General features: G+C 43.5%; 5 protein-coding genes across 9 annotated transcripts in view; 3 read left to right on the top strand and 2 right to left on the bottom strand.

Annotated features, from left to right (window-relative positions):
* Window positions 1-440: 440 nt before the first annotated feature.
* On the bottom strand, window positions 441-3509 carry Mccc1 (Methylcrotonoyl-CoA carboxylase 1). Its single transcript, XM_076829247.1, has 9 exons — window positions 3351-3509; window positions 3207-3276; window positions 2737-3121; window positions 2323-2657; window positions 1954-2250; window positions 1554-1766; window positions 978-1478; window positions 684-872; window positions 441-598 (listed from the first exon to the last, which is right to left on the bottom strand). The coding sequence occupies exons 1-9, from the start codon at window positions 3434-3436 to the stop codon at window positions 491-493; spliced, it is 2184 nt and encodes a 727-aa protein (XP_076685362.1). The 5' UTR covers window positions 3437-3509; the 3' UTR covers window positions 441-490.
* Window positions 3510-4759: 1250 nt separating this feature from the next.
* Mrps28 (mitochondrial ribosomal protein S28) lies at window positions 4760-5545 on the bottom strand. The gene is made up of 3 exons (XM_076829251.1): window positions 5267-5545; window positions 5025-5146; window positions 4760-4962 (listed from the first exon to the last, which is right to left on the bottom strand). The coding sequence occupies exons 1-3, from the start codon at window positions 5543-5545 to the stop codon at window positions 4815-4817; spliced, it is 549 nt and encodes a 182-aa protein (XP_076685366.1). The 3' UTR covers window positions 4760-4814.
* Mrpl14 (mitochondrial ribosomal protein L14) lies at window positions 5472-6567 on the top strand. 3 transcript variants are annotated; one of them, XM_076829252.1, is made up of 4 exons: window positions 5472-5579; window positions 5662-5864; window positions 5987-6190; window positions 6252-6567. In XM_076829252.1, exons 2-4 carry the CDS (start codon window positions 5861-5863, stop codon window positions 6503-6505), a joined length of 462 nt encoding a protein of 153 aa, XP_076685367.1. In that variant the 5' UTR covers window positions 5472-5579; window positions 5662-5860; the 3' UTR covers window positions 6506-6567. The 3 variants fall into 3 exon arrangements, with proteins under 3 accessions (XP_076685367.1, XP_076685368.1, XP_076685369.1); XM_076829253.1 differs by lacking the exon at window positions 5472-5579 and having other exon boundaries at window positions 5662-5827; XM_076829254.1 differs by lacking the exon at window positions 5472-5579 and having other exon boundaries at window positions 5662-5836.
* Window positions 6568-6963: 396 nt separating this feature from the next.
* On the top strand, window positions 6964-10326 carry LOC143377681 (mitochondrial import receptor subunit TOM40 homolog 1). The gene is made up of 6 exons (XM_076829250.1): window positions 6964-7685; window positions 7815-7929; window positions 8024-8277; window positions 8351-8512; window positions 8583-8732; window positions 9060-10326. The coding sequence occupies exons 1-6, from the start codon at window positions 7445-7447 to the stop codon at window positions 9197-9199; spliced, it is 1062 nt and encodes a 353-aa protein (XP_076685365.1). The 5' UTR covers window positions 6964-7444; the 3' UTR covers window positions 9200-10326.
* Window positions 10327-12940: 2614 nt separating this feature from the next.
* Window positions 12941-16048, top strand: part of LOC143377674 (uncharacterized) — a 29669-nt gene continuing 26561 nt past the window's right edge. For 2 of the 3 annotated variants that reach the window (XM_076829234.1, XM_076829235.1), the window contains exon 1: window positions 12943-13231. In XM_076829234.1, the coding sequence (XP_076685349.1) occupies window positions 13111-13231 (121 nt within the window). In that variant the 5' untranslated portion in view covers window positions 12943-13110. Of the gene's footprint in view, window positions 13232-16048 lie in introns of all 3 variants that reach the window. The other variant, XM_076829233.1, reaches the window with a different exon arrangement.

The raw sequence follows: 16048 nt of genomic DNA, 5'->3' as shown, positions 1-16048 counted from the left end.
CACCTTCCCCCACCTTCCTCAGTCATGAAATCAAATTCAAATGCCTATTTAGATCGTGTGTAAATAAGTATTTCATCCGGCCAAACGTAACCGAAACTGTAAACAATTCGAACAGTTCCAATTTCCAAGCAATTCTGTTGTGAGCGGTTGTGAACTGCAGTGAACTGGCACCGAGATACCTAACACCTAACTGCAAATTTTGTATCTTACGCGCGAATCTTCAAATACCATTAACCTTCAGAGGGCCGGAATTTTTTCATTGAAATTGTAAATTTTATTTACTTAAAATTGATGCGTATATACCACCAAAATGGTCGGCAAAGTATCCAAATTCTTAGGTGGCCACTATAGTACTTATTTACATATGTATACATATATGTACATACTGCGAAAAAGGTTCAGGGGAAGGGCAGCGGGGCGGGTGAATGAAGAATAATTAATTATGTATATCGTATAAAATAATTGTTTGGCTTTTGTATTTTCAATTTTATCACGCAGATTTGACTAATTTAACGAGGAGCTTATTTTTTGTCACATTATCTCCTACCGAACACAACACGTTTTCAACAGTTCCGTTTATGGTTGCTTTCATGGTATGCTATAAACAAATAGAAGATAAATTCTTAAGCATCAATATATGTAAAAAAAGTTGATGAATATTATTAATAATGACATGACCGTACTTCCATCTTCATGGCGTTAATGACAAACAAGGCATCACCGATTTTCACAACATCTCCTTTTGCGACGAATAATTTTTCTACAAAACCTGGCATGGGACTCACAGCGTTGTATGGATCCATTTGAGAATCATTGGTTGCAAGATTGGAAAGAAATTTCACTGGAGGTGCATTAAACTGCCACTCGCGGTCCTGTAAGGGGAGTCGAAATGAACGTAAGAAATTGTACCTATTATCAAGTAATATGTACCTCTAATTGTAAGTGGGACTTATTAACTAGAAGAGATAGGTACTAACCTTTGTAAACAAGTGTAGTTCATTGCGAATCTTGATTATTGACGCTTTGGTTATCATTCCGTCGATTTCAGTAGATAATTCCAATGACGTCTTTCCTTTTCTTAATGTGCCAGTCACCTTTCTCCAAGGACCAATCCTATTCACTCTCATAGAATAGACCTCAGGTTCGATATACCTTGCTTCAACCTCGACATCGTCAGTAGTAAAGCAAACGGTAAAGCGAAAAGTTCGCGTTAAAGTGTGATTTAATCTTAATCCAGTTTCCGTTGCAAAAGGACTAAATGGATCTGTAGTTGTAAGAGAAGATCGCAACGATCGCATTTCTTCGTCTAGTATCGAGGCAAGAGCAGCTTGTATCGCGATTTCGCTTGACACGTGTATAGTTGGAAATAATTCTTGGTAATGTTCTTTTATGAACCCTGTGTGCACTTGTCCCTGCTGGAAACTAGGATGACAACATAAATCCTTGATGAACTGTATATTGGTGTCCAGTCCGGCTACCTGCAAATGCATGTCCCACGCTTTAACGATATCTACAGACTGATGACACGAAGTTTTCATTGCAATTCTACTTACGTTGAATTCGCTTAGTTTCCACCCAAGTATGGCCAGCGCTTCTCTTCTATTCTTTCCCCAGACAATCAATTTTGCAATCATCGGGTCGTAGTGTACTGATACTTGGTCGTTCTCGCGAACCCCGGTTTCGACTCTGACATTCTCTGACGTAATATCCGGAATTCTCAAGTACGACAGTTGTCCAGCTCCTGGTAGGAAATCGTTCCTTGGATTCTGAGGTTTATTGCAACAGCATAAACAATCTTAAGCGAGCGGAAAGCAAGATATTACAAGCAAACATGTATGGGCAAAGCAACGGAGCAACGACCAGTCGCTTATAAGAAAAGCAAATTCATGTCGCGGCGGAACAATCGCACGGCGAACCTGGAACGACTTCTGGAAGGTCAATTTTATTCTTTACCTCAGCATAGATTCTCGCCTCAAACGCGTGTCCATGCAATTCGATTTGTTCTTGCCTCAATGGAAGGGTTTCTCCTGCAGCAACTCGTAATTGCCATTCAACTAAATCTAATCCTGTGATTGCCTCTGTGATGGGATGTTCCACTTGAAGACGCGTGTTCATCTCCATGAAATGAAAATTTTTTCGTTTACGGTCCATAATGAACTCGACGGTACCCGCACCAACGTATCCTACTGCTTTCGCCACTCGAATTGCTGTCTCGCCCAAGGCCGATCTTAAATCCGGTGTAATTCCAGGCTATAATGTATCAGGATTGTTATGTCAAATCGATGCAATCTACGCTTGCCGCGAACAATTAAATATACATACGGCGGGAGCTTCTTCGATAATCTTCTGATGCCTCCTTTGAACGGAACAATCCCTTTCAAACATGTGAACAACATTTCCATGCTTGTCTGCAAAAATTTGTACTTCAATGTGTCTTGGTTCGCTGATATATCTTTCAAGCAAAACAGCAGAATCACCGAATGCTTTTTCGGATTCAGTTCTCGCAGCTTCTAAAGCCTCCGCGAACTCAGACTCTCCTAAAACGATTCTCATTCCTTTTCCTCCACCTCCGCGGATAGCCTTGATCATTAAGGGAAAACCTATTTTTTTCCCTTCCAATAGCAAAGTTTCATTGGACTGGTCATCTCCGTGATATCCTACATTTGATGACAAGTATCGAACATTGGTAATATTTCTATGCATAGCGTCGTGTAGTTCGCAACAAACAGAGCTCACCTGGAATGATTGGAATTCCGGCTTCGACCATTATAGCTTTCGAGGTGTTCTTTATTCCCATATTTTTAATCGCATTCGACGATGGTCCAATAAATGTAATATTCTCCTTCTGGCAAAGCTCTGCGAATTCTGCATTTTCTGAAAGGAATCCATACCCAGGGTGTATTGCTTGGCACTTTGATTTTTTCGCTATGGATATAATTTTGTCTTGTCTCAAGTAACTCTGGGTAGAAGGTGCAGGGCCGATGCAATATGCTTCATTTGCTTGTTCTACGTGCGCAGAATCTCTGTCCACGTAGCTATATATAGCTACAGTTTGTATCCCCAGCTTCTTGGCAGTTCTTGCAATACGGCATGCTATTTCCCCCCTATTTGCAATCAGAATCTATTATGCATTAAAGAACAGCAATAACAGTTAAAAGCTCAGAGTTACGTAAAAAAAGAAGCATACTCGAATAATCAGTGCTTACTTTCTCAAATCTTACTGTCGATATCCTTGAGCTCTGCAAGTGTCTTATACTTGAAATCAACATGCCACACCTAAACAGTAATAAAAGCATAACAATTTTTTACTTCTCCACAGATTTCTAACAAAATCTTTTCACTTTACTTACTGTATAATCGAAAACTTTGTCCTTTTGAATTGATACATGCTCTTAAGTGCTTTTGAGCTACAGTAAATTCCAGCATAGAATAGCATTTATGCACCATCTTAGCTCTTAGCCTTCGGTTTGTTTTTACTACTCCTTCTATCTAGGGTAAGTAATAAAGAGGGCAAATACGAGCAACGCAAGTAATCGTTGGTAATCATCATGAAAAGGTTAACCGCACATGTCATGAATAGGCAGATAAGATAATTATGTACATATACTGATGACCCGACGTATAAGCGGCTGCCTACAATTCTATATATGTATATACGAGACCGAGATATACATATATATATAGTGGCATAATTCAACTCTTTTCCTGGCTTTCCAAGTTATACATGTATATACGTTGTCATTTATTAGTATTAATTGGTTAATTGTTAATGCTAATGAAATCACGCATGACGTATAGCAGGGCTTTCCAGCGTAGGTGAGCGAAGGGCCCGGGGCCCTCACGCGCCTGCTTCCCCTTCCAATCTTTCTTTCGTGCAACGCACCTTGGTATAGTGTGCCTTCCGTTGTCAAGGAGACTGCGCGACGCTACGAAGGCTGCCATGACGGGCTGGCCCGGTTAGCGTCGCGCGTATCCCTGACAACGGGGACGAGAGTAGGAGAACCCCAAGCTCAGGCGTGAGCGACCTTGGGGATCCCTGCCTATAGCATATGCTATAATATTATACCGGGTGAGACATCTGAACAAGCCGCTTGAATAACATGCTAATTTTAGTATGTACTTAATACCACTGACAAAGTAATCAAAAAAGTAATTGTATGGTCAAGGGAGGTGATGTAACATATAGTAACATTAAACTCTATATTGCTCTAAATACTCTCTAAACAGAGTAAATTCTAACTAAGCTATGACAGGATATGGTTCAACGAACCCTGTATACTATACTTTCAAAGAATACCCTTCTTCTGGTCTCCCATCTTCCTTCTCCTTTTACCGGCTTCTCTCTCTCCATTTCTTTCATACACTCAACCACAAGCCTCTTGTCCGATTTTGGAAATCGTTAATATCTCGTTCATAAAAATATTATTAATCACCAAGGAACATGCCACTTTTCTCTAGAAGCATAGTTGTATGTATTTCGTTTGTCAGTTGTGTAAAAGCATTAACTTCTATGATTCCATCTTGTTAAAAGCTGCATTCAACACAGTCTTTCAGAGTTTCACAAAATCAAGGGGTTTTATAGATATCTATATATTGTATAGACTATCGAAGCAAAATAACATTACCGTGCTAGTGAAATTTTATACTGTTGTGAGAAATGCCAGACAGTATTATCAGGAATGTCTGTTTCAGACAATTAGATGCATTTCTATGTATATTTCTGTGCATTGCAAGTCCAAGGAACAGCGAAAGAACAAAGTATATAGAATTTGAGAGTTTATTATATACAGTACATACAAATTTTCATCTAAAATTTATTCAGCTTTAGAAGGGGACGATATTAGATTAAGAAGAATGCAATCTGCTTCGAGAATAGTCAAGTCTCTGGTTGCCCCCAAGAATCTCGTGGACAGTTCCAAATCTTTTATTTTTAAGCTGACTTTAGAGCCTCTGACATATTTACTGAAAAAGTAGAATAATGAAAATTTGTTTAAACTATACTTCTATTTAAATAGAATGCTTACCTGGAATACTTTTTAGGTTTTGGACATACGCAATGAAACTTCCATCCAAAGTCTATATATAAATCATCGCCAACGACGTGAAAAATTTCTCCTATCACCACCTTTTCTTCAGGATCTCCCAACTAAAATACAACGAATGCTATTACAAATATAAATAATAATTTCTTCGCGATGCATTGATAAAATGGTTACATTTAAATAATACTTGATCTCTATAGCGTGACAGAGTACAGGATACTTACGTCTATAAACTTTGAATGCCGCAGAAGCGAAGGGAAGGTACGAGATTTCGATTCCATCGATGCATCTTTAGCTTTGTCAGCGATGGAAAATTTCTCAAAGGCTTGCGCGAAACCGCTTAGTTTAATTTCTGTAACATCGTCGCTACTTTGACCCTCTGTGCTCGTTACGTTTTCATTTAACGTGTTCACTGTGTTGAAATTTCGGGCGAGCATCAAGCTCGTTCGGAATTTATAAGTGAAACGTAATTTTATTCTTCCGTACTGTAGTATCTTGTCCATGATAGTTACAAATCACACGGCAGTACTCACGTGCGTGCCTGTACTGCCTGTTAACCACTTAACGGCCGATTTCTAACCTTCAGTAATCTTCCAGTTAGAGTTATGTTCCACTAAAGAAATCGGGCACAAGCCAGTTAAGGGTTATGTTCTGACATTTGCCATCTCTTTCACATCAGTCTTTTTCGAACCTCAAAATTGCCGAAGATCAAGAATTCAGTAAAAGATCATTAGAAAGTTTTATGCAAAATCTTGCACGATTTCAAAACGTTCCACAAGAATCATGTAAATTGTGTAATTAATATCGTTCGACATTAAATGCGTCATTTGTCTGATATTTGTTGTTAATATGTGTTAACACATTGCAAGCGAGAGACTGTGATCACAGTTATAAGTGTTCCGCACCCGCGTGCAAAGTGTTAATATCAACTTTGTACTTTCCAGAAAGCGTAACGATAATGTCCGTTTCTGGTATGCCATTGAATATTCTATCTAGGAGGATTTCCACATCAACGATAACTAATCAAATAATCAAACTAACACGATTGAGAGTTGTGGACAATAGTGAAATTGGGAAGCAGGCTATGATGGAAGGAAAACCACCACGTTGTATACACATATATAATAAAAAAGGTGTAGGATACATAGGTAAGTTAATGAGTGAATAATTTGGATGGCTGTGTTCTATTGTGTCTTTTCAATGACCTAGGGGACAGGGTGCTGGTTGCGATAAAAGGTGAGAAGAAGAAAGGCATATTGGTTGGTCTGAAACAACGCCAAAATGCAAAAGTTCCAAAGTTTGATAGCAACAATTTAGTTCTGGTAGATGACAGTGGAACACCTTTAGGTACTAGAATCCATGTTCCAATTCCACATATTCTTCGAACAATAATGAAAGAAAAAACGCACAGCAAAGGTGCAGATTACACAAAATTGTTAGCTATTGCCACAAAGTTTGTATGATCAATATAAAATGCTCGTATGAATAAGAAATAGCATATTGTATAATAGTTTCCAACTGGAAAGCTGCATAAATTATTTCTAGAAAATCCATAATTTAATGAAAACACGCCAACGCCAGGTTATACCAAATGTGAGTATGTGAGCAAATTTACGCTTACAACACGTCAATAAAACTGGCATCAACGTGTTTTCACGTCCATTCTAGCTGATGCATTTTACCGCTACGCGTCGCATTCTCTCGCAAGTTCTGACTATTTCTTCCGTTTTATCCTACATACCTACTTACCACATTATTACCTGATACCACCCGTCAATTTCCGACTCCCTCTCACCCCCACCACAACACGGTTATCCATAAACTGTTTATTTAAAACCCCTTTCCATAGAGCAATAAATAAATAAACAATGTCCTTATAGAAAATGATTTTTTGTAGTGCCTTTATAAAAAGAGGCGGCGCTTAGGGCACCTTAGATCGTAAATTATGTGAAGAAGAAGAAGAAGAAGAAAAAGTAGGTGTATTGTATATAAGTAGTATGTACAACATATGCGCGAAGAAAAATTATGGAGGCAAGCTTTTTTATCAGAAGCAGCAAATTGCGTTAAAATAGCCTGTCAAGATGGATATGGTGGTGTTGGTTTTGATTGCTTAGCGCGCGGAATGAAAGAATTGATTAGTCGTTGATTGAGTGTTCACCGTGTTCACTCGTGTGGTCTCGCGTGGTCTAGGGTCTAGGCGGCAGTGGTTATCTTTTACAAATGGCGGCTTACGGAGAGACACGCCGACTCGTTTAACCACGAGGTTTTGTATCGGCGAGTTTTGTGTAAATAAAACGCGTGACGCAGCAAGGGTCCAAGAACGGTGAAACTGTCGAACAGTTCTGCTATATGCACCACGAGAATCGAAATTATTAAAATAGCTTGATAGAAAATCGTGTAAAATGGGGAATGTACTAGCAGCCTCTGCGCTTCCTCCGCCTCCACCTCCAGCTCAGACTCTAGCTCCGGCACCGTCTCCGGCTCCAGGGCCAGCTCCAGCTCCAGTTCCAACTCCAGCTCCAGGCTTTCTACCGAATTTAGGAAAACAGGATTCTCCTGCGGGCTTGTACGCGTCCAGCGAAGTGGTCACAGATCGTCTAGAAAATCCAGGCACGATCGAGGACCTGCACAAGAAATGCAAAGGTATCATCATCTTCTCGTGATCTGATTCTTTTTGCTTCGTATTGCACCTGTTACCGAAACAACGGCACGCACGCAATTAACAAGATTTTGGGTTGACATAAATAATCTCAAGTCTTAATGTCATGGCAGATGTGTTCCCCGTAAATTTCGAAGGTGCGAAGCTTATGTTCAACAGAGGCCTGAGTAATCACTTTCAAATCTCCCACACGATAAACATGAGCTCGTTTACATCATCTGGATACAGGTAACTACTTTTTTACCTTACTTTTTTAAGTCTACTTATGAAAAGTCAAGTTGGTTGATAAGCTATTCGATCCATCTCCGTTAATTCTGCTCAGGTTCGGCGCAACATACGTGGGTACAAAACAGCTTGTACCTTCGGAAGCTTATCCTGTGTTACTAGGTGATATCGATCCAAGAGGAAACCTGAATACTAATATCATTCATCAATTCGGGCAGAGATTAAGAGGGAAATTAGCGACCCAAGTGCAGAAGAGTAAATTTGCAGCGGTGCAAATGACAACTGATTATCGCGGCGATGCTTATACTGTCTCTTTGACTCTGGGTAATCCAGATATACTTAACGGTTCTGGTAAGCGTGCGAGGTAAAGATCGACCGTATGAAATGTTACGAACGACCATTGTTTGGAACTAATTGCTCGTAGGTGTGTTTGTGATGCATTATCTTCAAAGCGTAACATCGTCTCTCGCGTTGGGCGGAGAACTAGCTTACCAGCGGGGTCCTGGGGTGCCAGGAGGTCAAGTGGCTGTTGTCTCGACCGCCGGAAGGTACACGAACGGAGACTCCACGATCAGTGGAAGTCTAGGTGGGCAGACGAGAATATTGGGTGTTTGTTTTGCTGGAAAACTGTTGATAACGAGTTGTTTCTCTTTTAGGATTAACAGGTTGCCACCTGTGTTTTCATCAAAAAGCTAGTCAGCAATTGCAAGTCGGCGTAGAGTTAGAAATTAATTCCAGAATACAGGAATCCACTGGAACAATTGCTTATCAAATCGATTTACCCAAAGCTGATTTAGTGTTCAGAGGTACATCCCTGTCTACTTTTCTGAACTCTATACTCTATATCAGGGCTGCACAAGGAGCCGTTTTTAGCGCCTAGCTGCGAGCAACCAGCCGAGTATGGAACTGTCCTGTTGCTAAGGGTAGAATCAGTGAGGAGAACTGCAGTAGCGTAGGTGCGTGCTTGTAGGCACGCAGCGTAAGTATATGTATTTCGGCTGCTCAACGCTGGGCTGGTTGCAAGCAGCTAGGCGCTAAAAACGGCTCCTTGTGCAGCCCTGCTCTATATGATTTTTATGGTTTTTGTGGTGTTCAGATGAATCAAGTTGTAACGTTGTTTTTTTTTACTATAGGAAGCGTCGACACAAACTGGACAGTCGGTGCTGTGTTGGAGAAAAAATTACAGCCGTTGCCATTTTCGTTTGCGTTAAGTGGCATGATGAATCATAGTAAACAACAATTTAGACTGGGCTGCGGATTCATAATTGGTTAAAGATAACGCGTAGGCCGATATTGGTCGCGTAGGTGATCTAACCAAACGATTGGAAGGAAAGCGACGACGGGAGTGTTTCGATTTCTGTGCACACCGCTCAACGAGACCGGTTTAATTAGTATCGATGTATAATATCCACCTAATTCCCTTCTCTTTGTTGATTACCTCATTAGCTCATCCTTCTAAGTACACGAGAGTTTTGTTTGTTTACTTTTTATTAAAGAAACACCGTACCAATAGGGCCTTATCGCTGTGCATGTTGATTTACAGTTTACTGTGTGGCATGCGTGGGGTTTATTTTGTCCTTTTATGTACGGCTGGTCGATCGCGAGCCAACGCGTTAAACTGTTGCATTTTGCGGTTGAACTAAATTGTCGGTTTCACAAAAGTTAAGCTAAGCACGGTACAATATGCATATACAGGGTATTAAAAAAGAAGGACCCAAGACTCGAGGGGCTTATAGTAGTCACCGAGAGGTGTGAAATCCATCCTATCGGTATATTACTCGTATGGTATAAAGGTTGCTTCTCACATTCACGTTCAAATGTTGCCTGATATGCCTTTTATGTTATAAGAAACCCAGAGGATTCGCGCGAGGTGATGGAGAGAACCAGGGAAGACCATTCTACTGAGTATCCTCGCCCAATCCATTAGGACCTAACCACATGTAGAATCTCTCCTGTGTACTGGCAGCTGTGATTCTGTTAGGTAGAAGGACTGACTGTCTCTTAAAATTCTTCTCATTCATTCTTCTGTTTATATTGAATGTGTATGTGCAAACAGCGGACGCTCATAAAACCACAGGAATACATTTTGCACTGAAAGCTTTGGTTTTTAGCAGCTATGCTGATCAAGTGAGTACTATAAGACTACAGTTTCCGACTGTTTTTTTTTTTTAAACACCTTGTGTATGTATACTTATGTATTGTACGGAAGAGAAGCGAAGAGCAGTGTGATTAACTGGAAGAAACTTAAAACACTTGTTCGTAGTGCTCGTTTTCCTGAGATTCGTGTTGAAATAGTGAAAATGCAAAGCAACGTATCTAATAAAGAATCGGGCTAAAATCGAACGAGATCACGTGGAACTAGAATAAAGTTGCCGTTACGAAGTGGTTTTTAGAAAGAAACTTTTCATTCCCTTCTCCCCCCAGCCCAAATCCACTACTTGGGTATAACGTGACGCGGTGACGTCATTGTGCTTGCACTTTGCTTGGCAAGTAGAAATATAGGTTTCGTTAATTTTGTCGTTGCGTTTTGCCACCTATGGCGTCTTGCCATATCCATATAACATTGAATGAAACGCGTGAAAAACGCGTAACACCGGAGCAAAAATTCACATGTTCGTACATAGTGTATCTACTATGTACCTACTTGTGTGTTTGCTCCGCGTTATTAGTAATTCACTTAGAAATAGACTAGTGATGTGTTAGGGACGCTAGGGTGTTTTTCTTGATCGCGAGAGTACGGAAATTTGCAGGATTTGACAGGATTTGACAGGATTTGACAGGATTTTGCTGATTGGACCACTATCAATTTCTACTCTTCCATTGCGATATTAGCCGAACGAGAGGGTTTGGTTGTTGCGTGAAAATCTGTTGTACAGTTAATCAAGTACCTAGGTATGTCGGAGGTATGCTGGCGAGACGCTGCCGCTGGCTACCTACTTGGCAGAGGAAACAATGAGCGATTAGCAGAGAAGTCGTAAAGAGACGTTGGACAACAACTTGACCAGAAGCATAAGCGGCAATTCTTTATGGTTCCCGATGGGTGACCGTCGTTGCTTGATTTTGAAAATACGGTTTGCTTTATATAGGGTATGAGTAGGTATTATTTAGTTTCGTCGATACGAAATGACAAGATTCGATAGAAATATTTCGAACGGGGAAGAAGTAGTCTCCACATGCAGTATAGGTTGTACAATAAGCCTACAGTCGGATGAATGAAGACGCTGGAAGACGCGTATTCGTCATTCGATCGATCGGCTGATCGCGTCGAAGGTCGTATTGAATGGATATTGTTAAACAGGGATATTGTCGAGTAGGAGACTCCGCCAGCAGATGACCAGAATCCAATACATGGCCAGGGCAGGCATGGACCGTGGTATGAATGCGCGAGTTATTCCAGGCAAAGTAAATGAGCATTTTCATAGACAGTAGGTAACCGACGCAAGCCAACAAGACTACATAGAAACTGCAGTATGTTGAATGAATCATCCCATGGTACGGTCACCACTCTAGAATCGGTAACCGGAGTAAATTTAATTTTGCCCTTCGCCCGTACATCTATTGTTTTTCATCGGCACCCATGGACATTTTATGGGTTCTTTACCGGGGTTACCATCGACGGGACAGCGACGCGACGCGACGGTCGCAGGTAATTTGTTTACGTCCCGCGCGAACTGGTGGAAAGAGGAAGAGACTCGTGAGTCATTGGGAGGATTCATACCAGAGGAACTCGGTATGGTACGGTACGGTACGTCGCTGGAACGAGTCCTTAAAATCTGAAAAGGAAAAATAATTTGTAGCATTTGCACGTAAAAACATACCTACTTGCGTGGAAGTCTATAAATATGCGTTTCTGTGGTAGACAATTGAGAGAAGTAGGTAGCTGTGCAGCTAATTCGAGGAAAAGGCTGGAGGTATGGCAAGTCTGGATTTGTCTCGTTCGCTCATTGTTCGCTTGGCGGTAGGCAGAATAACGTTGTAGCTTAGACCCTTTTGTTCAACAGCTGGCAAACGTTTAAGTTTAAAGCACTACGCTACACGCATTATGCGACATCGTGGGCACGTGCATGTAACTACGTACATACTATGCACTGTCGCGAACGGGAAGATGATGCGTACAACGATTCGCCTAATAATTTCGGCGGAGGTAGTAAAAGGTAAGTACGTAAGTATAAACGAAGAGGTGAAGGCTGCACCGCGGCCGGCATCGGCGGCAGTTGCGAGTGTTGCGACGAACGAGGACAGAGAAGAATGGAAGAGGAGGAGGAAAAAGAACCGATCGGTTGCCGGTTGGAGGACAGAGCGAGGAAGGTAGGAATGACGAAGCAGGAGAAGGTGAAGGAGGAAGGAGGTGGCGGCGGAGGTAGTGGCAAATTCATTTTCCCGGCTAGCCGATAAGAAGAACGCGATGGAAAGAGAAAGAAGTGGCGCATGTGATTTTCGTGATAAAGATAAACAGAGAGAATTGGCGTATACGTGGACGCCGACGCGATTCAGCTCGTGCTGCGCATAATATTCTCTGACGTTATTCGTGATATTTACACCAAGCACGAGCGAATGCATGGCCACCGAGGCTCCCCCGTTTAACCAACAGGCTATAGGTAGGTGCCCTCCGAGAAGCTTAACTTTTTTCCTTTTTACTCTTTTAGGAAATTTATTTCAAAGTGGCGATTTCTCTCGCACACACGCATAGATGGCGGGAGAGGGAGAGGCACGCACTCGCTCACTCATTCTCTCTTCTCCCTTCTCCCTTCTCCCTGCCTGTCGCTCTCTTTTTATCGACGGCTCCCTCTTGTTCTGTTTCTGTTGGTTCCACTTTGCTTGCTGGTTCTCCTCCTCTATGTACATAATACACACCAGCCTCGCTTGCAATCATAGAACAGTGGCGAGCGCGGACACTTCTCTAACCAGCAAACGGAATTTGGCAAATCGGAGGCTAATCTATAGTGTTTTCAGTGTGTCCCTCGTTGTTGCCGTATTCGGTGGACGGGCGTACCGACATCGAGAAGCGTAGCAAGACAGGGTGCACCACGTGCGCGTAGAAAGGAGGAAAGAAAAAGCAAGATAAGAAAGTAATCACTACGGTTGACGAAGAATTTGAATTTTGTCGGTTGGCTGTGCGACGGAGGGGACGCTGAGAGAGAGAGAGAGAGGCTGAAATCGCGAGCGGGGGAAAAAAGTTTGCCTATGAATCCAAGGGTCTACGACAAGACGGGCACGTATCAGGAGACGAACGAGGGAATGAGACGACGAAGCAACAGCAGCCAAGCCCAGCAAGATATAAGAAAACACGAAGAGCAGGATTATGGTGAGCGGTTTTCAATGGTTTCGTAGTTGAGTCACAGAGGTAAGAAGCGTGTATCATCGACAAGTCGGTATAAGCGTACGGAGAAGCGAGAACACTCGAGTAGCAAGGGTTTTTCACGCGATTGAACGATGGACGGGACAAGATGGGACAGTAACTGCCGATCGGTTTTCAGATCTTGAACAACCACTGGACTGCTGGTCGGTGCCCGGTGGTTCGCGAGTCACTGGAGAACGGGGGCCAATCGTGGGGGGTGTATATACGTTGGATATCAGAGTGATAATTCTGCTGCTAGTCGCGATAACGTGTCTACTCGTAGTTGTTGCCGTCGCGTCGCGTCGATCACGAATCGATCGACGATTATTACAGTCCTCAGTCAACTGCAGCTTCCTTCTCCACGGCGGCGGCTCCAACATTTTTATCCGCGCTGACCTCTTCTTCGTGTCACGAGCTACACGCTGCATTCGCCGGATTACTTAGTTAAATTCCCATTGACGAGCGGCTTCGAGCAACCTAGGTAGCAATAAGATTATCGGATTTTGCTTGGTAAGCTGTGCGATAGGTACCTATGATTCACAGTGTTCCATCGGCGATGCGTTTGTTTGCGTTATTCTTTTGGCCCGTCTGCTATATGTATACGTTCCTTCCCCCTCGCCGTCACCGTCATCGTCACCGCGATTCTTGCTCGTTCGTTCCTCGCCACTATTCTTCCCTGCGATGAAAATATGGAGTTTCGGAAGTTAAGGCAAACGCCGGCTGTACATACGTGTATAAACGAACACCAAGTTCCAGCTAACCGAGGGTCCAAGTCCATTCGTTATCGGAGTTTTTCTGCTATCCGGCGGTTTTACCGTTTTACATCGTCACGGGTCAATGTACGCAACAATAGCGCGCTATTGGCGATGTTGCGTTCGAGTATTAGGATTTTTCGTCTTGCTGCTTGCGATAAGCAGGGTCTTCCCTGTAGAGTCCGAGTGTTTTTCCTGTTACCTACCTACGAATTCGTTGCTCCCGCGAGAGAAAAGGTCGAGTCGAGTTGTGATCTGAAAGTTGAACAGACATGTCTTCTGTCGATTTTTTCGCACGTTTACAGGTAAATAGCGATAGAAAGAGGTGGAGGGAGAGAGAGAGAGAGAGGAGGAGGAGGATGCGCAGTATCATGGATGCTCGAAAATGGCCGCTACGCTGAAACGCGAATGGCTCGGCTCGTCGCGATGGAAAGAATTCCTTTCTCCTGACTCGCTCCGCCTTCCTGGTTAAATTCGCTGTAGCGACCCTTGGAAGATGGTCGTTGGAATCGTTGAATCTCACTGGGGGGTTACCTATCTGTCGTGCGAACGACCGTGTTCAGAGAGAAGTAGCGCGTGATTCGCGGTCGATCACGGCCCCTTTTTCCTTTGAATCGGCGGAGGGGGAGGAAATCGTAGCGGGGGAGAATCGAGCCGTCGCGTACCTTTGAGTACCCATTGTTTTCGAGTTGTTCGAAGGCACCTTACCGGTGGCTGCAACTCACGAGCCAAGCGACTGCAAAGTACACTCGGACGCGAGATTCTCTTGAGCCGCGAGGCGACGATCAGCCGCCTCTTCGATATCACCACCGTTCCCAAACTCGGCCTTTCCTTCGCTTTGCTTGTAATATCATGCGTATGTATAGGTGCAGGAGGTAGCGAAGGAGGGAGGCTCGATCAGTGAAGCGGCGAATGTTTCGTGGTAAATAGGTAACGAGTTTGCTTTGACGCGAGCCGAAGGGACGTGTAGAGTAAGTATGTGGTAATAATACAGGTATGCGGTTGGGTGAGTTTATCGAATGATGCCGCCTTGTAAAATCCTCACTTTTCACACACGCGTATCTTGTCGATGAACAAACTCCCACTGTTTCCAGCATGGATGCGGTTGTTGCTTGAACGCGGGAACCACCAAGGCACGTGAGATTCGAATTGCTCGGATCCGCGCCAGGCCGCGCCGCGCCTCCCAGGCAGGATGGCAGGGTGCACGGAAGCTTTAACAAACGGGTACCTAGGCTGCACCGATGCCGACCGAATTGAAAGCGATTCTCGCGACGACTGATTTCGCGAAATACCGAATGATAGTATAATGCAGGCTAGTGGCGTCGCGTCGCGTCGCGTCGGCTTCTATCACGACATTCACGACAGCGCGTAGTGCGAAATGGTGGGTGGTGTTCTATCGGCCGGTGTACCAGCCACCGCGATACCAGTTATCTCGCGATACACCGGCGCTCGGCCAAGAAACTTTTAGCTCTTTCCTACCAGCAGACTTCTTCCAGTTTAGTCTAGTTGAGATTCGTCGTTCGGCACGTTTCGTAGTCGAGGAGAAGTTTCTCCGCCGCGCCGCGCCGCTGTCAAGCGAACGCATCTGGATGGTGCGACATATAAGTATCGCTGATCCGATGCTTGCAGACATAAATCTCGCCGACTTTCTTCGTACTCGACAACATTTTTACGCAACGCGCTCGTACGTAACCTTGAACGATATCGTTGGCGAATAACGCCGAGCTACCTCGCGTTTTCATAGGAGCCTTTCGATTTTCGGCCAGCTCTGTTTGCTCGGTGACTTGTGCCCCGGTGATCGGTTTAGCAAGCTTTTTAGAACGTGAACGTCGAGGTCCAAGCGTCGCACGCTTAGTGTTCCCCGAAATGGTTGATTATGAAGAAGAATCGCGATACGTGCAAGTTGGGAACCACTGTCGGTGTGCAACTACTCCAGATAAGGTATCGGCTGGCGGCCGGTCCGCGATAACGCTTCGCAGCATGACCCAACGTAACGCATCGTCCCGCTTTGCCTCGCTTCCACTTGCCTTGT

This window comes from Andrena cerasifolii, chromosome 16, assembly GCF_050908995.1.
Source record: "Andrena cerasifolii isolate SP2316 chromosome 16, iyAndCera1_principal, whole genome shotgun sequence".
Lineage (NCBI taxonomy): Eukaryota > Metazoa > Arthropoda > Insecta > Hymenoptera > Andrenidae > Andrena > Andrena cerasifolii.
Note: the sequence above shows the minus strand (reverse complement) of the source record. Positions and strands in the feature narration are given on the sequence as shown.